The sequence below is a fragment of the Halyomorpha halys genome, unplaced genomic scaffold (assembly GCF_000696795.3).
Source record: "Halyomorpha halys isolate HHAL.00 unplaced genomic scaffold, Hhal_1.1 Scaffold1198.1, whole genome shotgun sequence".
NCBI lineage: Eukaryota > Metazoa > Arthropoda > Insecta > Hemiptera > Pentatomidae > Halyomorpha > Halyomorpha halys.
Genome location: NW_027116338.1, coordinates 74,884 through 94,975, shown reverse-complemented (window position 1 = coordinate 94,975; position 20,092 = coordinate 74,884). Strand labels below are relative to the sequence as shown.

Sequence of the window (20,092 nt, the reverse complement as noted above, 5' to 3'; positions counted from 1 at the left end):
TATCAAGAAATGTTATTTATAATCATAAAATTCTTTCTTGAGACTGGCAATTTACCTTACTTGTAAGGTTGTAATAAAAGTGTATGATAGTGGTAAAATGAAAAATATTTTTGACTGTGAAATTTAATGGATTTTTGACTTATTGGATAAAAATGTTTTGACCTGGGCAGAATAGCCTGTATGAAGTGTTTGGAAAAATATTAAATAATATGTTTCATAGTGAATTAAGATTGTCCCTGAAGATGGCCGAATTGGCCGAAACGTTGGACGTGTAAAAACAATAAAAGTTTTGAGACTATAATTTGGATAATGTTTTGAATTATTTAGTAAAGAAATGTTATGTTCATATGAAATGCAAAAGGAAATAATAGAAAAGTTCAAAGTGGCGTACGGTACTCTGGTGCAGAATAACTCAGTTGAAATGTACTTGTGAGGTGAAATTTGAAAGTTTGAATTTGCAATACAAACTTCTAACTGTTATTTACATATCTCTCACTCTCTTGCTTAGTAGATCTTTAAATATCATGTTAGCTACTTATTCTTTCCTTTTACATTTAAAACTGTTATATATTTTCTTTATTTAAAATAAGTTCAGGTTGTGCTATCTCTTTATAGATAAATTTTATTCTTTTACCACATCATTTTTGTTCAAATTACTTTATTTTATATTATCAATCTTCCAGCTTAAAAAGTTATGAGAATAGTAACTAAAACATTAAAAAAAGTGGTTATAAATTATTATAAAATACTTTAAAAAGAACAGCAGGTTTTATAAAAACTTAAACAATAAAAAAGAATTACTAATTATTTATTTAAGATTTAACCACAGCAATAGAATTAATAGTTATACTATTATGGTATAAGTAGTTGATAAAACAAACTCCTCTTTATGAGTATTATTTATAATTAATTTCTACTAAGAATGTTAGATGAAATAAAAAATATTTCTTAAAGCTTTCCTATATACAATTATATTCATATTCTATAAGAAAAGTCCTTAGCAATCATTGTTTCTATTGTCACTATCCATTAGTTTATTAGGTTTGTCGGGTTTATTAAGGAGAACTGGTCCTGTCAGTGATATGGCTACAGAACCAATTGGTGCTGTTACAATTATAGCTAGTACTGCAGTGGCAAAAAGTAATTTTGCTATGTGCAGGTCTGGGTGATCGGGCTGACCCCGTAACTGGTCCAGAGGTTGTGGTGCTAATGCAGCCTGTACAGTAGCTTTTGGTATCCAAGCAACACTCACAAACAACATTTCTTTCCACCTAAGTCCAATGTTAAATAAGCAAAGTACACAAGCAACCATCCGAATCTGAAATAAAATAAATATTTCAAATAAAATAAGACTACCAAGTAGATAAAAATGGATTGTAAATGGTCAACAATAAAGGATAAATGAATGGAGTGACAATCTATAAATCTTATCACTATCAAATAAGTGATCTCAATGATTTGATGAATGATATTCAAAAATCATATCAAACAGTTAGAAAAGTTGTACTGTAATTTTATAAATAAAAATAATTTGAAACACTATGCATGCTGGTAAGTTCATAGGAAATTAATACATTGTTTTACTGAAATATCAGCTATACTAGTTTTAGCAATATATGTTCAAAGTATTGACATTTAACTTATTAACATATATTAAATAATTGATCCTTGATGAAAAAAAATCCCACATTTTGACACTTATTATCATAGTTTTACTGTTGCTTGTATAAGTCGGGAACTAATGAGGTGACTGAGAAATTTAGTTCTTTTCACCAACCTCTATTGGTTACCTAAAGGTAGGTATCTCAATTTAACCTCGGGAGAATATCAAAATTCATTTGGTGAGACTGCCATGAAATAAATATTAATTGACCCAGGTGGGTACCAAACCACCACTGTTCCAAACCTACCATATTGGGATCCTTGCCCCTTACATATTTAATAACATAGTTTAACGATTGTTCAAAGCTTAATTTCTACCTTTTCAAAAACTTAAAATTAGATCTAATAATAAAACAAACATTAATTATTCAACTTCTTTTATATTTTTTAGCTTCAGGTGGTAATTTATAGTGAGCTGCTACAAACGATGAGCCAAACAAGAGGGTCTAGCCTTGAATTAAAATCTTTAAGAACTGTCGCCAATTCTCCAGGGTTGTTTTTTTTTCTGTTCTGAAAATATTTCTGAGAACCCTAAAAGTATTAAAAATAACAATAATCAGACAACAAAAACAGGAAGAAGAAAAGACTTGGAGATGTAAGGAAATTCATGTATATTACTGTGAGACAAAACGAATCAGAAGTAAAGTAGCATTCCATTGTGACCTACAGTGTAACCAACATTGTGAAATATAAAACAATCCTTTTCTTAACTTCCTTGCACTTGAAAAAACAATGAGTTCAGTTAATCACAGCACATTAATTATTACTTTAAGGCAATTGTATTGAATAATTAAAGCCAGAATAATACCATTGATCTTCAATTTTGCTGCCGAAGAGAAGAGACTACAATGTATGTTACTAGGACAAATAACAATACAGTTGGCAATAACAGAGCCAAAACCACTTTATTTTTTATTCTTAAAAATAAAACCCTACCTAATGAAAAACAACTATTTGTTTCAAGATCTCTAAGATAAGGAAGGCCCTCGATGTTTGTATAGTTGGGAATTTATGATTTTAGAAATATCATAAAAATAAAACAGACAAAAAAAAACCTATGTTGATTGCATGTGGTTCAATACTTACAATAATACTAGTGCATGGAACAATGCAATAATACATATAAAAAGGTTTAGCAAAAATACTAAAGCGCTATTTAACCAAATACACTGATTCTACCTACATCTGATTTAATGGAATAAATAATAATCTCCCACAGTCAATCTGAACCCGGTCCCAGGAGATAAAAGCACAACACCTAACTCACTGAGCTTCCTCCCTCCCCATATAAAATAAAACTAAAAAGGTTTAAACAATTTATTCGATTATTAATATACAAACAATACTTACAACAAGGCTTAGCAAAAATATGAGAGCACTCTGGGCAAGGAGTGAAGCATCTATTACAGTAAAATCGACTTCAGGCCCAATTAATCCAAACAGAGCTGGTTGGACTATAGTCCAAATCTTGCTGAAATTTTCTGCCACTCGGTTCTGAATTTAAAAAAATATAGAAGTTAGATTTTCTATGTTTAATATGTTCTTATCACCTGGACTACAAAGTCAATTACCTTTTCAGGAGAAACAGTTCCATGTTTAGTCCAAATGTAGTTTGCTACAAAGGCTGAGGTGATCGCAGCGAGAGGTCCAGCTCCAGGGAATCCAAACTCATGGCTACCGACAACTACTGCAAAGCCACCGAGAAGTAGAAGTGATGACTGATCCCATTCAGCCTGTACCATACACCATTTTACAGGTTAGAAATTATATAATTATTTACTATTTCTTAAATTTGTTGGAAGTAAACTGTTTTATCTTTTAATTTTATTTAAGTTAGCTACCTCAAACAGTCTCATATTGTATTTTTTAAAAATACTGTAAAGAAAAAAATCTGACTGTCTGAGGTAGCTAACATGAATATAATTATTTCTGTTAATTAATAGTGACAAAATGTTTAAAAAGACACCAGATGTTTCTATAATTTTACTTTTGCTTACTTATATATGGAAAATATAGCAAGGGGAAGTATTATAGTTATGAAAAAATAACTAAATCTCAAAAAATGGATGCCTAACACAAAAAAAAAGTCTTATGAAATTGAAATTACATGTTTAAGACTGGTATATTCCTGGGATTTATGGTAAACCAGATGGAAAATGAAAAAGAGGACATCCCCAGATTAGATGGCTGGACAATGTGGAGGTGGATTTGTAGCTTTTGAATGTTGACAGATGGAAGGAGAAAGCAAGAGACGGTGTAGATTGGTTGGCAGTGGAGGAGGCCCAAGTTCTTGCAAGGCTGTACTGCCATAATAATAATAATACTCCTGGGATGAAACAACTGTTTCAATAAAATCAGCAGGCTGGAAGCAGCAGTTTGTAAACATTATTTCACACATAATTATGAGTGGATAGTTGTAGTTGGCCTTGATAGGATTTTTGCTAATGAAATAAAGAGAAAAATTGACAAAAATGTAGTTATGATAAATAATTTTTTAAATGCTTGAACTGAGTAGAGGAAGGTTACAAGCATGGTTGTGATAAAAGTTTATTAATAGTGTTTGCAGATAAATAATTTTGACTGTGTTTTAATGGATAATTAACTAATTAGGTAATTAAACATATGTGGGATATACTTATTAACAAAAAATAATTTTACCTAATGTTTTTAATGTTTTCATAGATATTAATGTTTTGACCTGGGCAGAATAGCCTGAATGAAGTTTTTAGAGTGGTTTAAATTATATGTTTGCAAAGTGGTATTGAGGTATGGTAAATTATAAATAATAATGTTAAGTATTTAAATTGTTTGTAGGAATACATATAATAGAAACTTTTTGTAGTAGATGTCCCTGAAGATGGCCGGATTGGCCGAAACGTTGGGCGTATAAAAGAAATAAAGTTTTGAGGCTATAATTGGATAGTGTTTGAGTTATTTATTAAAGAATTACCAGTCTCAAGAAAATATTAAGATTATAAATAAATTATTTCACACTTTTTTTTTTTATGTTTTCAAACCCAGCCCAAATAATTTTTATTAAACCCGATACATCAATGTAAACCTACATATATCAGCTAAGTCTCATCCTCATTGAATTAGTTTAACTGGGCTTAAATGGTAAATTTTCAAAAAATCTCAATAAATTACCTTTAATTTTTTTATTTAGAATAATTTAACTATTTTTATAGTTAATTCTAATAAAAATTGAATAAATATGAACTGATATATCTTTGATGATGGTCATAAGGGCTTAAGTCACTTTTTGAGCAATTGGAGATTATGTCGTATTATAGCACCAAATCAGAGCTACCGGAGGTTGGAATAAGGTTTTTATGCTTCAGATAGACTTACTACTATATTGTTTTATAAAAATAACAATTACAAAAATATCAATAATTAGATTTTACATAAAGTTTTGAACTATGTTTTTGCTCTCTTAAAAATTCATATTCTTTACTTTATGAACACACATCAAAGATATATAAATATGAACTATAAAATTATAATTTTATAACATAAAAAAAATCGAGAAATAGAGACTAAAAAATCGGAGACAGTTGAGCATACTTAATCTCTCTTGGTTCCAATTATATGTAAATGACTTAGTGTTTTTGTTAGAATGTTGTATTTTTGACAGAAACAAAGTCCTTTTGTTATTTGCACCACAAGAAACCCTAAAATATAATTTTTTTAGCAACAGAAAAAAAAATATTTTGTTTATAATTTTTACCTTCTGTATGTTAGGTAAATGAAAGTTGTGTGATGAGAGCACAGCACCAGGTTTATGTATATAGGAATGATAAACATGATGAGACTCAAATTTATCAATGAAAAAAAAATCATGGATCATAACTTATTTGACATATAACAGACAATAGTTACACAACTTTAAAAATAAATGTGAAATATTCTTGATAAAAAAATATATAATGTAGGAGCAATATCTTTGTATATAAGTTTCAATAAAGGATTTATTCTCTTTTTATACATATTTTAGACAAATGATATAACTTACATCATATATCCCTAGATATCCACAGATCAACCCCCAAACGCAACCACCAGCCAATCCTCCAATTAGCTCCAATGGGCCTTGCAGTATTGACCATGTAAGGCTGCCTGTATTTAAGAATTAATATTAATAATCCAATATTGCTGCAGAATAAGTTTGCAAAGACCATTAAAAAATTTTATGTATATATATTTTAAAAAAATATTTTATATATTTTTGCGGTGACTTTTTTGATACATTTTATATCCTTACTAATTGCTATGACCAGCAAAAAACAATTTTAAAAACATGGCAACAATAGGCCATATATAAATCAACAAATAACATCTGTGCTATTTCTGTAATTTTAATAATATTTTTCCACCTCTTTATAATAGCTTTAATTGCTACTTCTTTTTTTACAATGGTAAATAGAGAGACAACATCTAGTGATATCAATTTATTATTAACAGGAATCTTTTGCTCCTCAATATAATCTTTGAATTGCTTTAAATTTTTTATATTTCATTCGTTCTCTACTTTTGATTTATGTAACATTGCCGCTATAAATTTCACTAATCCAAAGGTAGCTGAATTAACAAAGGAAACTATTGATCATAATGGTATGTAGATTTTATGTATTTGGGAAGGCCATAAATTTTAAATGCTGCAGCATTGTTAGAATATGTTCTATTGTATTGATCAAGTCTTACATGCTCTAAATTAAGAAAAAGTTTTACTAAATAATTATGATTTTTTATTTAATTCTGAATAGGATCAGCACTAAACTTGAGACAGATGTCCCAGTATCTCCACAGAAGCATATATGACTATAAATATAGCATCGGAAATAAAAAAGAAGATACAGAATTAGCTACTGAAGCTATCAGAAATTGACTTCGACATGATAAAAATTATTGACAGAAATTATTCATCCAGCATAAAAAGTTGATTCTGGAAATGATGAACATGGAAAAAAAAATAATAATAAATAAATGTGCGGAAAATTAAATCATGCTAACCAAAATATTTTGAAATTATTATTATAAATAAAGATATACAATAGTGGATACATAATAATAGTTTTAATAGTTCAATAAATAGTTTTAATTTTCTTCTAAAAATAATTGACATATCATAGTATTAATTGTTTGTTAAAGTAATTAATATAATATAGTTTTAATTCTTTGTAAAAGTAATTGATATATTACAATTGATTTTTATTGTTGTGATCTAATTGTTAGACTTTGATAATACTGGTCTGATTTATAAATTTCTTTTTTGAGGAGGGAGGAGGGTTTGTAGAGAATTTAATCAACCTATCAGTGATTGTGTGTATAAGCTTCTACTGTTATATACTTTTTCAGATATGTTCTAAATGGAGTTACTTTTCATCGGAACCTTTTTCCTACTTTTTCTTGAGGATGTATCATATCTAAAAAGTTAGGGAGCTTTAAGGAGAAGACACAAAGCAAGTTTCCCAGTTTTGTGTAGTGAGAATCTTTTGTGATCACACATAAAAGAGACCAATTTAATAAAACTGAGGTGACCATCTTATAGTAAGCTGATAAAATAGTACATGGCCACAGAAAGGACACAAATTCAATTTGATCTACAATTTTTTGAAGTGCAGTAAAAGTAACTTAAAGCAGAATCATTTAGCATTAAACGGACAAACACAATGCACATATTTCCCCCTCCTAAAATGTTAAATAAATATTTTAATAAATAAAAATTTGATGTTACTTGGTATCTGGTTTTATAAGTTAGTCTTGGGAATATGGTCCAATGTTTAGTCAATAATCTGGACAGGGCCGTTCATAGCCAAATGGTTTAAAGCACCAACATTGACTGGCTTATGACTGAGCAGCGCCAGTTCGCATTTGGGCTGGAGGGGGTCAACTTTTATTTCTGTGATGGTGCCATGAAATGACTGAAACTTGACCCCCACCATGGTTAAAATAGGGTGGTAACCTATAGATACCCCCCTACCGTATGTCAGATATGACCAGATATCTGATGAGATATCTAGGGAGGATTGTGAGGTCAGATAAGAGTATATAAAATAAATTTTCACAACAGGTTCATTCCTAAAAATAGAAAATAAAATACATATATTAAGGAATAAAGATTATTAAACTGAAAATATGAACAATGATAACTTACTATCAGGCCTGAATATTGCACTCATAATGACTCCGAAGACAGAAATGGACAGAATGTCGTCTATGGAAGCTGCTGCAATTACTAGGGTAGCAATTCCTTTATCTTCTCCATAGCCTTTTTCCTTCAAACTTAACAAACTCGGGATGACTACTGCTGGAGATATTGGGCAAAGAATAAACCTATAGAAATGTTAAAACAGACAAAAAATTCAATAAGTTTAGAATCATAGTTAACCTAAATGAGGATCTCTGGTGATAGTACATCAGAGAAATATGTTGAATAACATATAGCCCCAGGGTTGGTCATTTATAAGTAGGTCTGAGAAAAATAATTATAATTTTATCGGTCAGGGTCATTATAGAACGATTAATGATAATAGTTTTCTATAATTAACTTTGTTATAAAGAACAAACTAAAGAAGACTGAATAAAGATTATAGTGAATGAACCAAATACTTTGAAAATGGAAAAAAAAATGGATAACATGTGGATCAAAACTAAAAAAGGTTAAACAAACATCCACTAAATGGAACACAAGCTGTTTTAAAAGAAAATAAATCATCCTTTTTAGACCTTATATGTAATATTGCAAATGGTTTCATTATATTTCTCATGGATACATTCTGAGTGATAATAATTCTGACAAGATTCCAATTACAAAACCTTGAATTTCTAAAATATGGGCAAGAAACTCACCAGTTGACATTTTACCAAATCAGGGACATCAAAACAGAAATCCCAATATCATAAATGCTCAGGCAAACTGCAGCACATCCTACATCAACAGTCCAAAAACACATCATCCAGAGACAGTATATCACTTCAGTACAAACAAAAATAAACTACATGCTGTAATGACATGACATTTCATATTATAAAATTAAGGTATTGGAGAAGTTTGTCGGGAGAGAGGGGAGAAGGGGGGGAGGGTCAGCAAAGAACAACATAAATAAACAAAACCATATTTATTTATTTTATGCCGACGTTTCAACCTGAGTTTCAGGGTTATAGAACAAAAGAGATAACAACAACATTTAGTGAAACATAAAATTGAAAAGGAATAGTATACAAACAAATTTGGAATTATACAGAATATTGAACTGAATCACAAATAATAAAAAATTGATAACTGATAATTGAATAGTAAAAAAACTGATTGATAATCATGGAATTAGATGGTAATAGATTGAAAACAGTGAAAGATGAAATATAATATCATGTAGGTAAGAAGATATGTATAATATAAGATATGCAAGTAGTGTCTAAAAAACTGAAAAAACAAGTATTGAATCTACAAATTGAACAATATGACAGAAAATAAAATATAGTGAGTGACTTATATCTGAATTACAGTATGAGTATTAACTTATATACCTATACCTAAAAATATAAATATATATATTCATATTTTTAGGTATAGGTATATACCTGTATCTACAATGTCCTTGTGCTTGTTGTGTCCAGGCATGAATATAAGGAAGTGCATATGGTTTGTGACAGTGATCTCCAGGGTTAAAGTGAATCCATAACATTGGGGTTTGGAGGATGCAATGTTCACTTTGGCATGCACTAAAAATGATTTGGGAAGATAAAAAGGGGATAAATTAATTTTTATCTTTTTTCAAAAGGTTTTTTATACTTTTTATCACTTTCAAGGTAATACATACTTTACCCCTCTCAGTGTACTAGATCCAATAAAATTTCACATTCAAAGTTAGGTTTGAGATTAAAAAGATAATAAATCCATATTATAATTTTCAACAGATTATTTACTAATTTATTTTGTTATTTATTGTTGTTTTTTTTTTCAATTTCCCATGAAACATAGGACAATTCGCATTTATTTAATTGTTTTAAACTTAGGTGTTGGAAATATCTTAACAATATTTTACAAATCTATTTCTTATACTGTTTAAAAAAAAATCACATGAATTAATGCATATTTTTTGGTTTTCAGAAAAAAAAGCTTTACTTAACCCCCTTTTGCATCTCTACAGTTCAAATATACTACAATTAAATATTTATGAGAATAAAAAAATATATTAAAATATAAGCATACCCAATAAGAAAAGCCCATATCCAAGGGATGTGGTTGAAGTATTTTGCTGCAACAGCCGCACCAATGGCTTCACAAACACAAGGAATGACAGCTAACCTGAGTACAGTGAACTTTAACCTTTTGAGAACTGCAGGGTTCAAGCCTAAACCTGCCTTTATCAGGATCACTGACAAGGCAAGGCTCCTGTTCACCATAAAAATAAATAAATAAATGGATTAGATATAGATGTAATGAGAATAAAAATTATTTATTTTCATAAAACATTCTGTATTAAAATAATGCTTAAAATATAACAAATTTCTAAGCATAATCTAATAATTATTTAAATTTGTATTATTAAGTAGTGTTAATTAAGGAAGCAGGTTTTGAATATTTAAAAACAATCTATCAATCTTTCTAAAAAAACATGAATTTTCTGTGAATATAAACAGATATAATAAATTTAAAGGCAATGTTTCTGATGTGATATTGTTTTAATATTGATTTTTTTATATCTTACATTACCTGGAAACTACAATAAGATCTGGGTATACACCATAAAACTGGAAGAAGCCAAAGGTCTTGAGAAGTATTCCAGCAATGAGCATTCCCAGTAGAGGTGGCATCTTAATGAGTTTGCATACCTCACCCCCCATCCACGCACATAAAAGCAATATAAGGAGCTGAAAGAGGCCTCCGGAAGGAAGTACCTCGTTGTGGACGACCAGGTAGAGGCAGCTCCAGCTCAATGCCATGTGGAGGATAACGGTGGACCATTTCAATACGCTGTTCTTCCATTTTTTTCTATTTTCTGGAGTAATAGGACTGTAAAAAAAGTTAATTTAAGAAATAAAGATAAAATATCTTACTTAAATACAGAAAATATGGTCTGAAAAAAATTTAAGAAATAAGCAACAGAGGTAATGATAATGTAACAACTAGAGCTGACAAAGTAATGGTTATTCCAATAATTTTAATCTAACCTCAATACTTATAAATAATTTTGCTAAAAGTTTTTAGCCATCATTATGTGTTATAAGATATATGAGCTAAATTCATCCTTGCTAAGAATTTAGATACTACCTTATTAGAGTTAAGTCCTTACTTTATATTGGAGGATCTTCAGATTATAAGCACCATGTCCATTTTTTGACTAATCCCATTGTGCAATTTATTTGTGGCAAGAAGTCCAAGTCCAAAATGATTTGTATCATATTGCTAGTTATGACTGTGTCAAGTTTCTGTCTTGCTCCAAAATGAATTTTGTCCGAGTTTCTATCCGGATCAAAATAGAATTTGTCAAACCTTCAAATCTTCTTTAATTAGTTCTCCCCCCCCTCCCCCCCCATTTGACTTGAGAAGAACAGAAAACAAATCCAAATTTGTTCACAGTCCTTCTCAGTTTTCTTGCCAAGAAGATAGTATTATATTTCTATCATTTCATTGCTAAATTTTATAAAGTGAACAACTTTAAAAAGCATGTTCATGAATACACACCTCTTTTCTTAGGCTCATGTATGTTTTAATATAAAAATTTTAAAACCTAGTTTAAAGTTCTACTTTATAGAAGCAGATAAAATAAAAGTATAGTCCAAACATAATTTAATTGCTTGAGCATATAACCCTAAATTGATTTTACTAATGACCATATCTTATTAAAGGGACCATACTGTCCCTATTAGAACCAAGAAACAAATTAAAATTGAATTTTGTATGGGAATTATATCTTTTATACAATTTTCCAAAACTTACAGTAATTTGACATTTGTGTTTTGATTTAAAGCTTCTTATTCACGTTTTGATAATCCATATAGTCATATTGGTAGTATTTTGTTTTTTATTTAAAATCAAAAAATTTGAATGAGGAATAACAAACAAATAAACTGTAATAAATAATTTAATGAAAACAAAAATAAATAAAAACATCTGATATGTCCACTCACACAAATTTCCTAACAACTTTGCCTGCTAAGACCAATACAATAATTCCTTGGTGTATCTTCACTAACATTATTTAATAGAGATCATCTTAAAAATTACTTATTTGCTTTTTATTTTGCCTTATTTAACAATTTAATTATCCTTCCAATGAGTCTCTGGAATGCTCCAGATCTGTAGAATTCAAATTAATTAACCAAAGTTGAACTGTTCCTCATGAAAAACTGAACAAAATACTTCGAAAACATAGATACAAAATTTAATAAGCCGATCTTAACTTAATTTAACAAGCACATCTTCCTTCAGGAAGGGGGAGGGTGAAGTATGGTTGGCTTCTTGTATGAATAAACACCCATTTGGGTGGTCGCCTATCCAAGTTCTGACCATACTCGACGTTGCATAACTTCGATATCTATTGGAAACGGCATAGCCCAAACGGATACCCTAGTCCTGTGTATGAAATTATCAGGTCTCTCCGAAGCCAAACCTAACAGAGGGTAATTAAGATTAAATAATATATTTCACATTATCTCACAAAGAATAACAGATTGGTTCTTAAGACAGGCAATCGAAACTAGAAAATAGTTTCAAGAAAGAGGGATCTTGATATTATTTTGACATTAGAAAGTTCGTTACAACTATAACAATATATCGAGAATGGAATTTAATTGCAGTTATTGGATTTAACGCCCAAATGTTATCCCAATATGATGTGGATCATTCTGCATCCTATCAATCAATGTACTCAGTAAATAAACAACGATATTTATTTCGTTGGCACATCATAAAATAAAGTTATGCAGATCTTGGGTAAATTCAAGCCAAAGCTGTAAGTGAATAGAGTGGTAAATGAATGAACTTCCTTTAAGATCCATAATAGTTTAATTAAAGAGTTTCTACATAACACTTAAAATACGCATAATCTGAATAAAATAATAAGATCTTGGAAATACATATAAATTAAACGTAGAAGAATTGCGTCAGTGTTTATCAGTCAAACACTTGGGGAAACCCCAAATAAAGATATATAAAGCTTAAGTAGGTGTTCAAATGACAAATGCTATATTAATGAAAGATTTTAGTATTATAGGATTAAGATTTGTTTTGTTAACAATGAATTAAAATATTAAATGAAAGATACTGGACGAGACCAAGGTGCATAAAATAAATGGTGATAGAGCATTCAGCTGTATCGAACAGATTAAATTGTGTAGAACTAGAAGAGAAGCTCAGGATGTAAACGTAGAATATCTAAAAGTGAAGATTAGATCTAGGCCAAGAAAACAAGTTAAGGACAGAAACTTCTTCAGCTTTCAATTGAAATGATACCACGAGGGTGACCATTTTTTGTCGAGTAGCGACTTTGCTAATGTTTTTGTTGGTCACCGTATTTTTTGTAGGACTTGCTATCGCCTTCACTGTTGAAGTGAGATGTAAAAATTCACTTTTATTGTATACACGTTGCACTGTGGCAAACTGTGAACATATCGATTGTACCGGCTAGCAACGGTTTTATAACAGTAGTCGGTAGGTTGCTATCAAAAGTTTTGTTGCGTTGTGTTGTTTGTTCTCACTACAGTACGAATGTTATATTAGTTTTATGTTATCTAACTGTAACTAATAAAACAGTAAAAACATTTTATTTGTGTCCACCACCTCCGCGTTCAATATTCGCGACCGTAGATTTACACTAGATTATGATTTACTGCTAGTTCCCATGTAGTTTGGTGCTTTGCCTTGAGTCAATTCGATGGGCTCCTCCATACCAGGCCCATGGGCAAGTCGGGCTACATTACTTCATCGTGTGGCTTGTTTCCTCAGCCTCAGACATGCTAAACTTTGCGTGACCAATGTCTCGAGAAGTTGGATCTCTCAGACGAATTTCACAATTTGTTTTGACTTGGCTAGCCTCTACTGCATGTTGCTGGTTAGTACCTTCATGATAATACAGCTTGAAGATCTGAGGCTGTTTCTTTCACAAGAAGATCGGTGTCAAATCCATGTAGGATATCTTTGTAAGATCTCTTTGTCCCTGGATGGCCTTCTCATTTTCAGTCACTGAGGATATGTATAAACCAATATTTTTTACCCTGGAGCCAGAGAATAACTTCGTCAAAGCGATATCTTGTAGCACTACCTTTACTGATGACTGAACTGGAGTAGAAAAGGTGTCATGAATGATAAGACGGTTGAGACCTAAAGCATTCTGTCTTTTTATTTTTATTTTCAAAACCTCTTTATTTTGCCTTTAAATATAAAAATACAATAATATATAATACATAGATTATATACGTTCTGTGTCTATGTAATGTTAGGGCTCTAACTGGTTGGGTGTGAAATAGATTTAATGGGATGAGATTGTTTATAAACCATCAGAAAAAAACATTTGCTTTCTTATTGTATGATTTATTTTTATATATTTTTAAATGGTTTTATTTCAGTAATTTAATTAGTAAACCAAAAACGTTATAACTGTTATTAAACTGGGAGATAATATCCGTTTCACTCTCCTTCAAGTTTGATTTTAAACAAGTAATAAACTTCATTTAAATAGTCCGTAGAAATTTTAAGATCACTATAATGGAAATATCTGAATTTAATTCTGCATTGATCAATTAATATATATTTTTATCAATCGTGACTTGCTTGATCCTGTTTAGTGGCCAATTGCTTATAGAATAACTATTATAACAATAATTACGAAGTACTAGAATAATTTAGGTATTTTTTAAGACATATCTAGCAGGGTCGTCTTCAATCAAGTGGGGCCTCGGGCACTTTAAGAAATGAGGCTCTCCAGGTTAAGGCCTTTGGAATTATGTTCTGACCAACTTTGGGTTATAAACAACACGCTAGTTAAAACCATTAAATGATTTCATATTGAAAAAGTAACAAACATTAATAAGAAAAATTAAACGTTTATAAGAGGGACTTTTCTTGATTTTTGATACATGAAAAATCAAGGATTTTGTCTATTTATCTAAATAAATCAAATTCCATTTACTTTGACTTATCAATATATGGAACATATAGTACGGGGAAGTATACACGTTTTGATGTCTCTTGAGCCCAAATAATCTGCCTGTAATGGTTTGTGTGTGTGTGTGAACAGCCAAGCTCAAATACGAAAAGTAGTATGAAACTAAATACATATTTAGAACAGGTAGCTGTGTATTTGGAATATCACTACAACTTTTACGTTGAAAACGGTCAGATGTAAATGACACTACATACATATAGTTGATTTTAGTTTTCTCAATAATCGCTCTAACAATTTTGAGTAAACTCTGTATGTCAATGTGTAATTAAATGATCATTAATATCACAAAGGTATATAGAAAAGCTTTTGAGAATATCAATGTGAAGGCTTAATGTAAGCAAAATGAAAATGGTTCTGAGACCCAGAAATCTTGTTAGATACATCTACATACCTTTCAATAAAATCTTCTATCTGCGAAACGATTTCAAAGTTGGCCCTAAATCTCTCCATTTACCCATTTGTTCTTTCTTGAGGCAATTTTGCTGAGTCTAACACATTTTTAAACTACTTACCCTCAAAAACAAACCAGCAATTACTTTATTTGCGATATACGCTGATAATACTTGAGTTTTATCAGTGAATAACTACTCTTATCTTAGTTTATACTTCATAACACCTTGGAAGGTGCTCCCAAATTAAAATCCTCTGATAATGGTTATGGAGAGCCTCAGTGAAAGGCTTTTCTCCTGCCAGGTAAACTATGTACTGGCAATTATTATTATGGGGTTGGAAAGGTTAGCAAAAAAAAAATATATTCTTGAGGAAAACGAAGCAAATTTTTTTTTAATGTCTTTAATTAAATTTACAACTGTATATTATATTATACATCCAGTAAATTTGATCTCCATTATAATGCGCGTAGAGCGTAGAGCGATACAGACGTGTAGAGAAACTACCCATTTGTAACACTATAATGACGTTTTTACATTAACAGGTCTCGTGACCATCTTCTTTTCAAGCGCCTCGGAGGAATGCCCGGAATGGAAGAGAAGGCAAGGTTAGAAACCAGTGGGTTTGGGTGGTTAAGAAGTATATAATGGAAGGAATGATATCTGGTTCGGGCTAGTTCGGTTATATATGGACCATTAAGGTCTTTATGTATGATTTTATTTGTGACAAAGTAAGGAGCATTGAGGATTTTACAAAGGATTTTGGATTGTAAGGATTGGATACGAGATGAATTCGAAAGTTCAGTGGAGCCCCAAAGCTCAACTCCGGATTGGTTTTATTACAGTCATGTAGATCAGTCTTTTGTAATGGATTGGAAGTTCAGACCGTTTGTGTAGTAAGTGCTATAATAGTCGATATCGACGGGCAGTTTCCTGTCTTTTCAGTCTTGTGTGAGAATTCCAGGTTAGTCATTTGTCCAAATGTAGTCCAAGGTAGCGGATCTGTTCGACAGGGGTAAGAGCAACATTATTAAAGGAAACTGAAGGGAAGTTGGTAGGTTAACGATGAAGAGTAAAGGTAATTTGATGGGATTTGTTGGGATTTATTTTAATTCTTCAATTTCAGACAAAAAAGAATTAAAGATAAGAAAACCAACATAAATAAGTAATATGATGTATGTAATGTTTTACAGATATATTGAACAAAAAATTAATATATAAATTATAAAAGAAGAAAATACACAAAATAAAAATGAAACAAATTACTTCTGTGTATTAAGAAGAAAAAAAACAACATATTTATACTATGTTTATTATGAAGAAAGAAGAAAAATTGATGAGATACGCGCCGTGAGCAATATGTATATAGAAACGTCTATATCTAACCTTGTCTAGATGAGTAAGCGTAGATACTTTTGAGGTAATAAAAAATAGGAGCTCCTGTGGCGTAAGTGAATGTGGCTTAACCAGATGCTTCGGATTTACTGACAAGAGAGCCACTGTGGGGAATCTGCACTATAAGCAATCCAGGATCATGGTATGTTTATAATCAGAGATTGCCTCTATTTCACGCCAAATAGATCGTTCACATTTACACAATCACGTGTTTTTCAGTAAGCAAAAATATAATATAATTAAAAATTAATTGATTAACAAGTCGATTGACAAATTAACTAAAACCAATAGAAATTACAACCTTTTTTTTAAATGTTCCTTTAACAAATTGAAACATACATTAAATAATTTTACTCACGCGAATTTTTCTTCTATACTATACTAAAATAAAACCCGAATGCTTACTTCAGAAATTAACCAATAATCACGTAGCCAGTGGCGTGGATAAAACTGTAAGACCGCACACACGCCCACGCACGCGAACGCACACGCACGCACCTCTCCTCACGCACTCACACACATACACAAAAAAAACGAAAAATAGTTGATGGGGAAATAAAATAAATTACTAGACTGCATATTGAGACTTTTACTAACCTCTATTCCTGAATAATGTTAAGTCAACAATTTCTACTCACTCTGCAGGTTTTAACTTTAAGTATTTTACTAGGTAAGGTAAATATTTAATTTACATAAGTTATCTCCGTTATTGATTAATTTCAAGTTAATTGTTGCAATGTTTACAGAGATTTATGTTATATTAGTTCAATTTTTTATTTACTTAATCTTCCCTACTTTATGAAAATAGTTTAATTATATTAATTTTTTTACCATTCGGTTTATATATATATTTATAGGCATTTTGTTATTATATATGTATTTTCTTACTATTATTTTAATTTTATTATTATATAATTTTAGTATATGTGTGATCATTTATCACTATTACTCATTGCCCAAGTTGTAGCAGATTGTAATATTTATCAAAAATTAAAAAAAAGTAGTCATTTTAGCTATAACTTTGTACTTTCACTCAATGATATCTACCAATCATTTGTGTATTTTATCGACCTATATATTTTAAAAGTAAAATTGTAATCGTAACCAAACCGTACTTGAATAATTTCATAAAAAATTAAATATTAAAATACTTCTAGTTCAACTGAAAACTTTCCCGTTTCAAATGTAACCTTTTCCATTTCAAATGTTACCCTTTCTGAATAAATTGTAACTCTATCCATTTAAATTGTAGACCAACCGGACTTGAATAATTTCATAAAAAATATATTTTATGTCTTAATAAAAATAATTATGTTTAATTCAACAATGATTTTTCAAATATTTTCAGTATATTCTTCCAACATTTATTTAATCTATTGGATAATTTATATTAAATGGTAATTTCAACTAAATATACAACTAATGAACTGTAAAATTTTAATTGTATATTAGTTTTAAATGCGTAATAATATAATTGTATATTTATTTTTTTATGGGGAAAGAAGGTGTGGATTTAAACAATTAAATCATTGTTCATTGAATTTTCGCAGTTGAGTAATATCGGGATTTTATTAAAGATTCATAGTTGCAAATTAATTATTATTTAATCTGGTAGAATTCTTCATTTCCAAGATTCTATTTCCAAATTTAATGTAGCATTTGTGACCATGTATGCGCATTTCGATTTACCGTTACTTTTGGAGATTTCTAGATATGAGGAACGTTAATTATTTTTTTGAGAGCCTAATAAACGTTCTCCCTAAGTTGATGTGACAATTGATGTGGAGGAAAAGGTTACATTTGATTTGGACAAAGCTTTAATTGAAGTGGAAACGTTATATTAACATATTAAATATAAACAAAGTGAACGATTTATTGGTTCTGCATTGATAAGAGAGTTTATCTATCTTTATAGCGAAATTTGATAGCTATGATCTTGAAACTACGATAATGATAACGATCATTAATCGCATCCATTGTTATTTGCTCGGAATTTAGCTTTGCGTAATTCTCATGGTTTTGATTTATGTTCACTGAATTCCTGTTGGGTAGCAAATGAAATGTAAAAAGTTTCATTTGAAATGGAAAAAGTTACAATTGATATGGATAACGTTCCATTTGACTTGAAAAAGGTTTCAATAGATTTGTAAATACTATAGTTTAACACGGAAATTTGAGGAGCTATGTCGTTAGGTTTGTAAAAAAAAATATATATATATATATACATATTTATCCATAATGTGTTTTGCAAACTAAATTGTTCTATTGTCAGCTTTTAAAGGTATGAGTCTAAGCTGATAGTTACAACACATCAACCAGGCGGATTTTTATTTACTACTAAACGAAATGTTTCAAAAAAAAGAAAATAAAACGAGCAAAATGCCACGTAACACACTATAGAAACGAAGACAATTAGTAAACAACAGTAATGAAGGATTTATGCCAAGGTTAGACATCCCATAAAAATATATCGAATTGGTTCGGAATTAAAATCGATTATTAGTATCGATATTTTGTGTGTTACGGACCAAAGTTCTGAATTCGAAACTATTACGAGCCAACCTACAAAAGTATGACTTGTTGCATACACTTATGTTATTATATTTAAATTTAAAGATTGACGATTTCGTAAATTATCAGGAGTAATTTGTTAGAGTAATCCATAGTTAAACATGTTCTTGGTTAAAAATATTAAAATGAAATACCTACGATTTCATAGACTGAAATAATAATAAAAAATATAATTCATAGAAAAGTTATTTAAGGATATTCTGGCTTGTTAATTATTTGTGTAAGACTAGACATTATTTTATTTATGCGATCAGTTTTCTCAATTTGGAAGAAATGAGTTTATACTTATTACCGTCGCAATGAGCGGAATAAAAATAAACTTCGCGTGAAAATAGCCTTGAGAGCATGGTTAAAAATAGTACAGGTGCCATTTACCAAATCACTTACTTGTGTTGATAGATCTCGTCATAATCTTCCATTGGTGAGGCCCAACGTGTCTTGAGTACGGTTTTCTACTGACCTTCAACCAATAGGAAGAGAGCGCGGGCTGACGTCATCCGCGAAAACATTTTAAAATGAATAATTGGAATGAGTTTTTAGAGCAAAACAAACGTAAATGATAAATTCCTCGTAAAGGATGAATTCCTTTCCTTTTTTATTTTAATCTCAAATAATATAATGAGGCTTAATGTTCTAGAAATACTATATATCTTGTCATGTTTAACATTTTTTTTCAATTTTGTCAACAACAAACTTTTTTGAATGGAATATGATCCGGTTGCGGTAAAAAAAAACTCAAATAGTAAATAATTATACTATTTTATTGAGCCGGTGTTTCGGCCCACGTTGCAGGGCTTCGTCAGGGCTAAAAAAGATACAAACACTATAGTTACAAAAAGGAAAATAGAAAAAAAACATAAGTGGAAAATAACAGGGGTATAAAATGAAAAGTAAGATATAATA

General features: G+C 30.1%; 1 protein-coding gene and 1 long non-coding RNA gene across 4 annotated transcripts in view; one reads left to right on the top strand and one right to left on the bottom strand.

The window, feature by feature from the left end:
- Positions 1 to 787: 787 nt before the first annotated feature.
- Positions 788 to 20,092, bottom strand: part of LOC106688772 (sodium/hydrogen exchanger 9B1) — a 30,074-nt gene continuing 10,769 nt past the window's right edge. Inside the window, exons 1-8 of one of the 3 annotated variants that reach the window (XM_014433401.3) lie at positions 19,577 to 19,651; positions 10,382 to 10,681; positions 9,878 to 10,060; positions 7,820 to 7,998; positions 5,678 to 5,781; positions 3,234 to 3,395; positions 3,013 to 3,156; positions 788 to 1,318 (exon numbers count right to left, since the gene is read on the bottom strand). In XM_014433401.3, the coding sequence (XP_014288887.1) occupies positions 998 to 1,318; positions 3,013 to 3,156; positions 3,234 to 3,395; positions 5,678 to 5,781; positions 7,820 to 7,998; positions 9,878 to 10,060; positions 10,382 to 10,681; positions 19,577 to 19,608 (1,425 nt within the window). In that variant the 5' untranslated portion in view covers positions 19,609 to 19,651 and the 3' untranslated portion in view covers positions 788 to 997. Of the gene's footprint in view, positions 1,319 to 3,012; positions 3,157 to 3,233; positions 3,396 to 5,677; positions 5,782 to 7,819; positions 7,999 to 9,877; positions 10,061 to 10,381; positions 10,682 to 15,225; positions 15,390 to 19,576; positions 19,652 to 20,092 lie in introns of those variants that run through there. The other 2 variants (XM_014433399.2, XM_014433398.2) reach the window with 2 other exon arrangements.
- Positions 6,032 to 6,680, top strand: LOC136797205 (uncharacterized). Its single transcript, XR_010845042.1, has 2 exons — positions 6,032 to 6,276; positions 6,429 to 6,680. It is a non-coding gene; the product is annotated as an uncharacterized lncRNA (long non-coding RNA).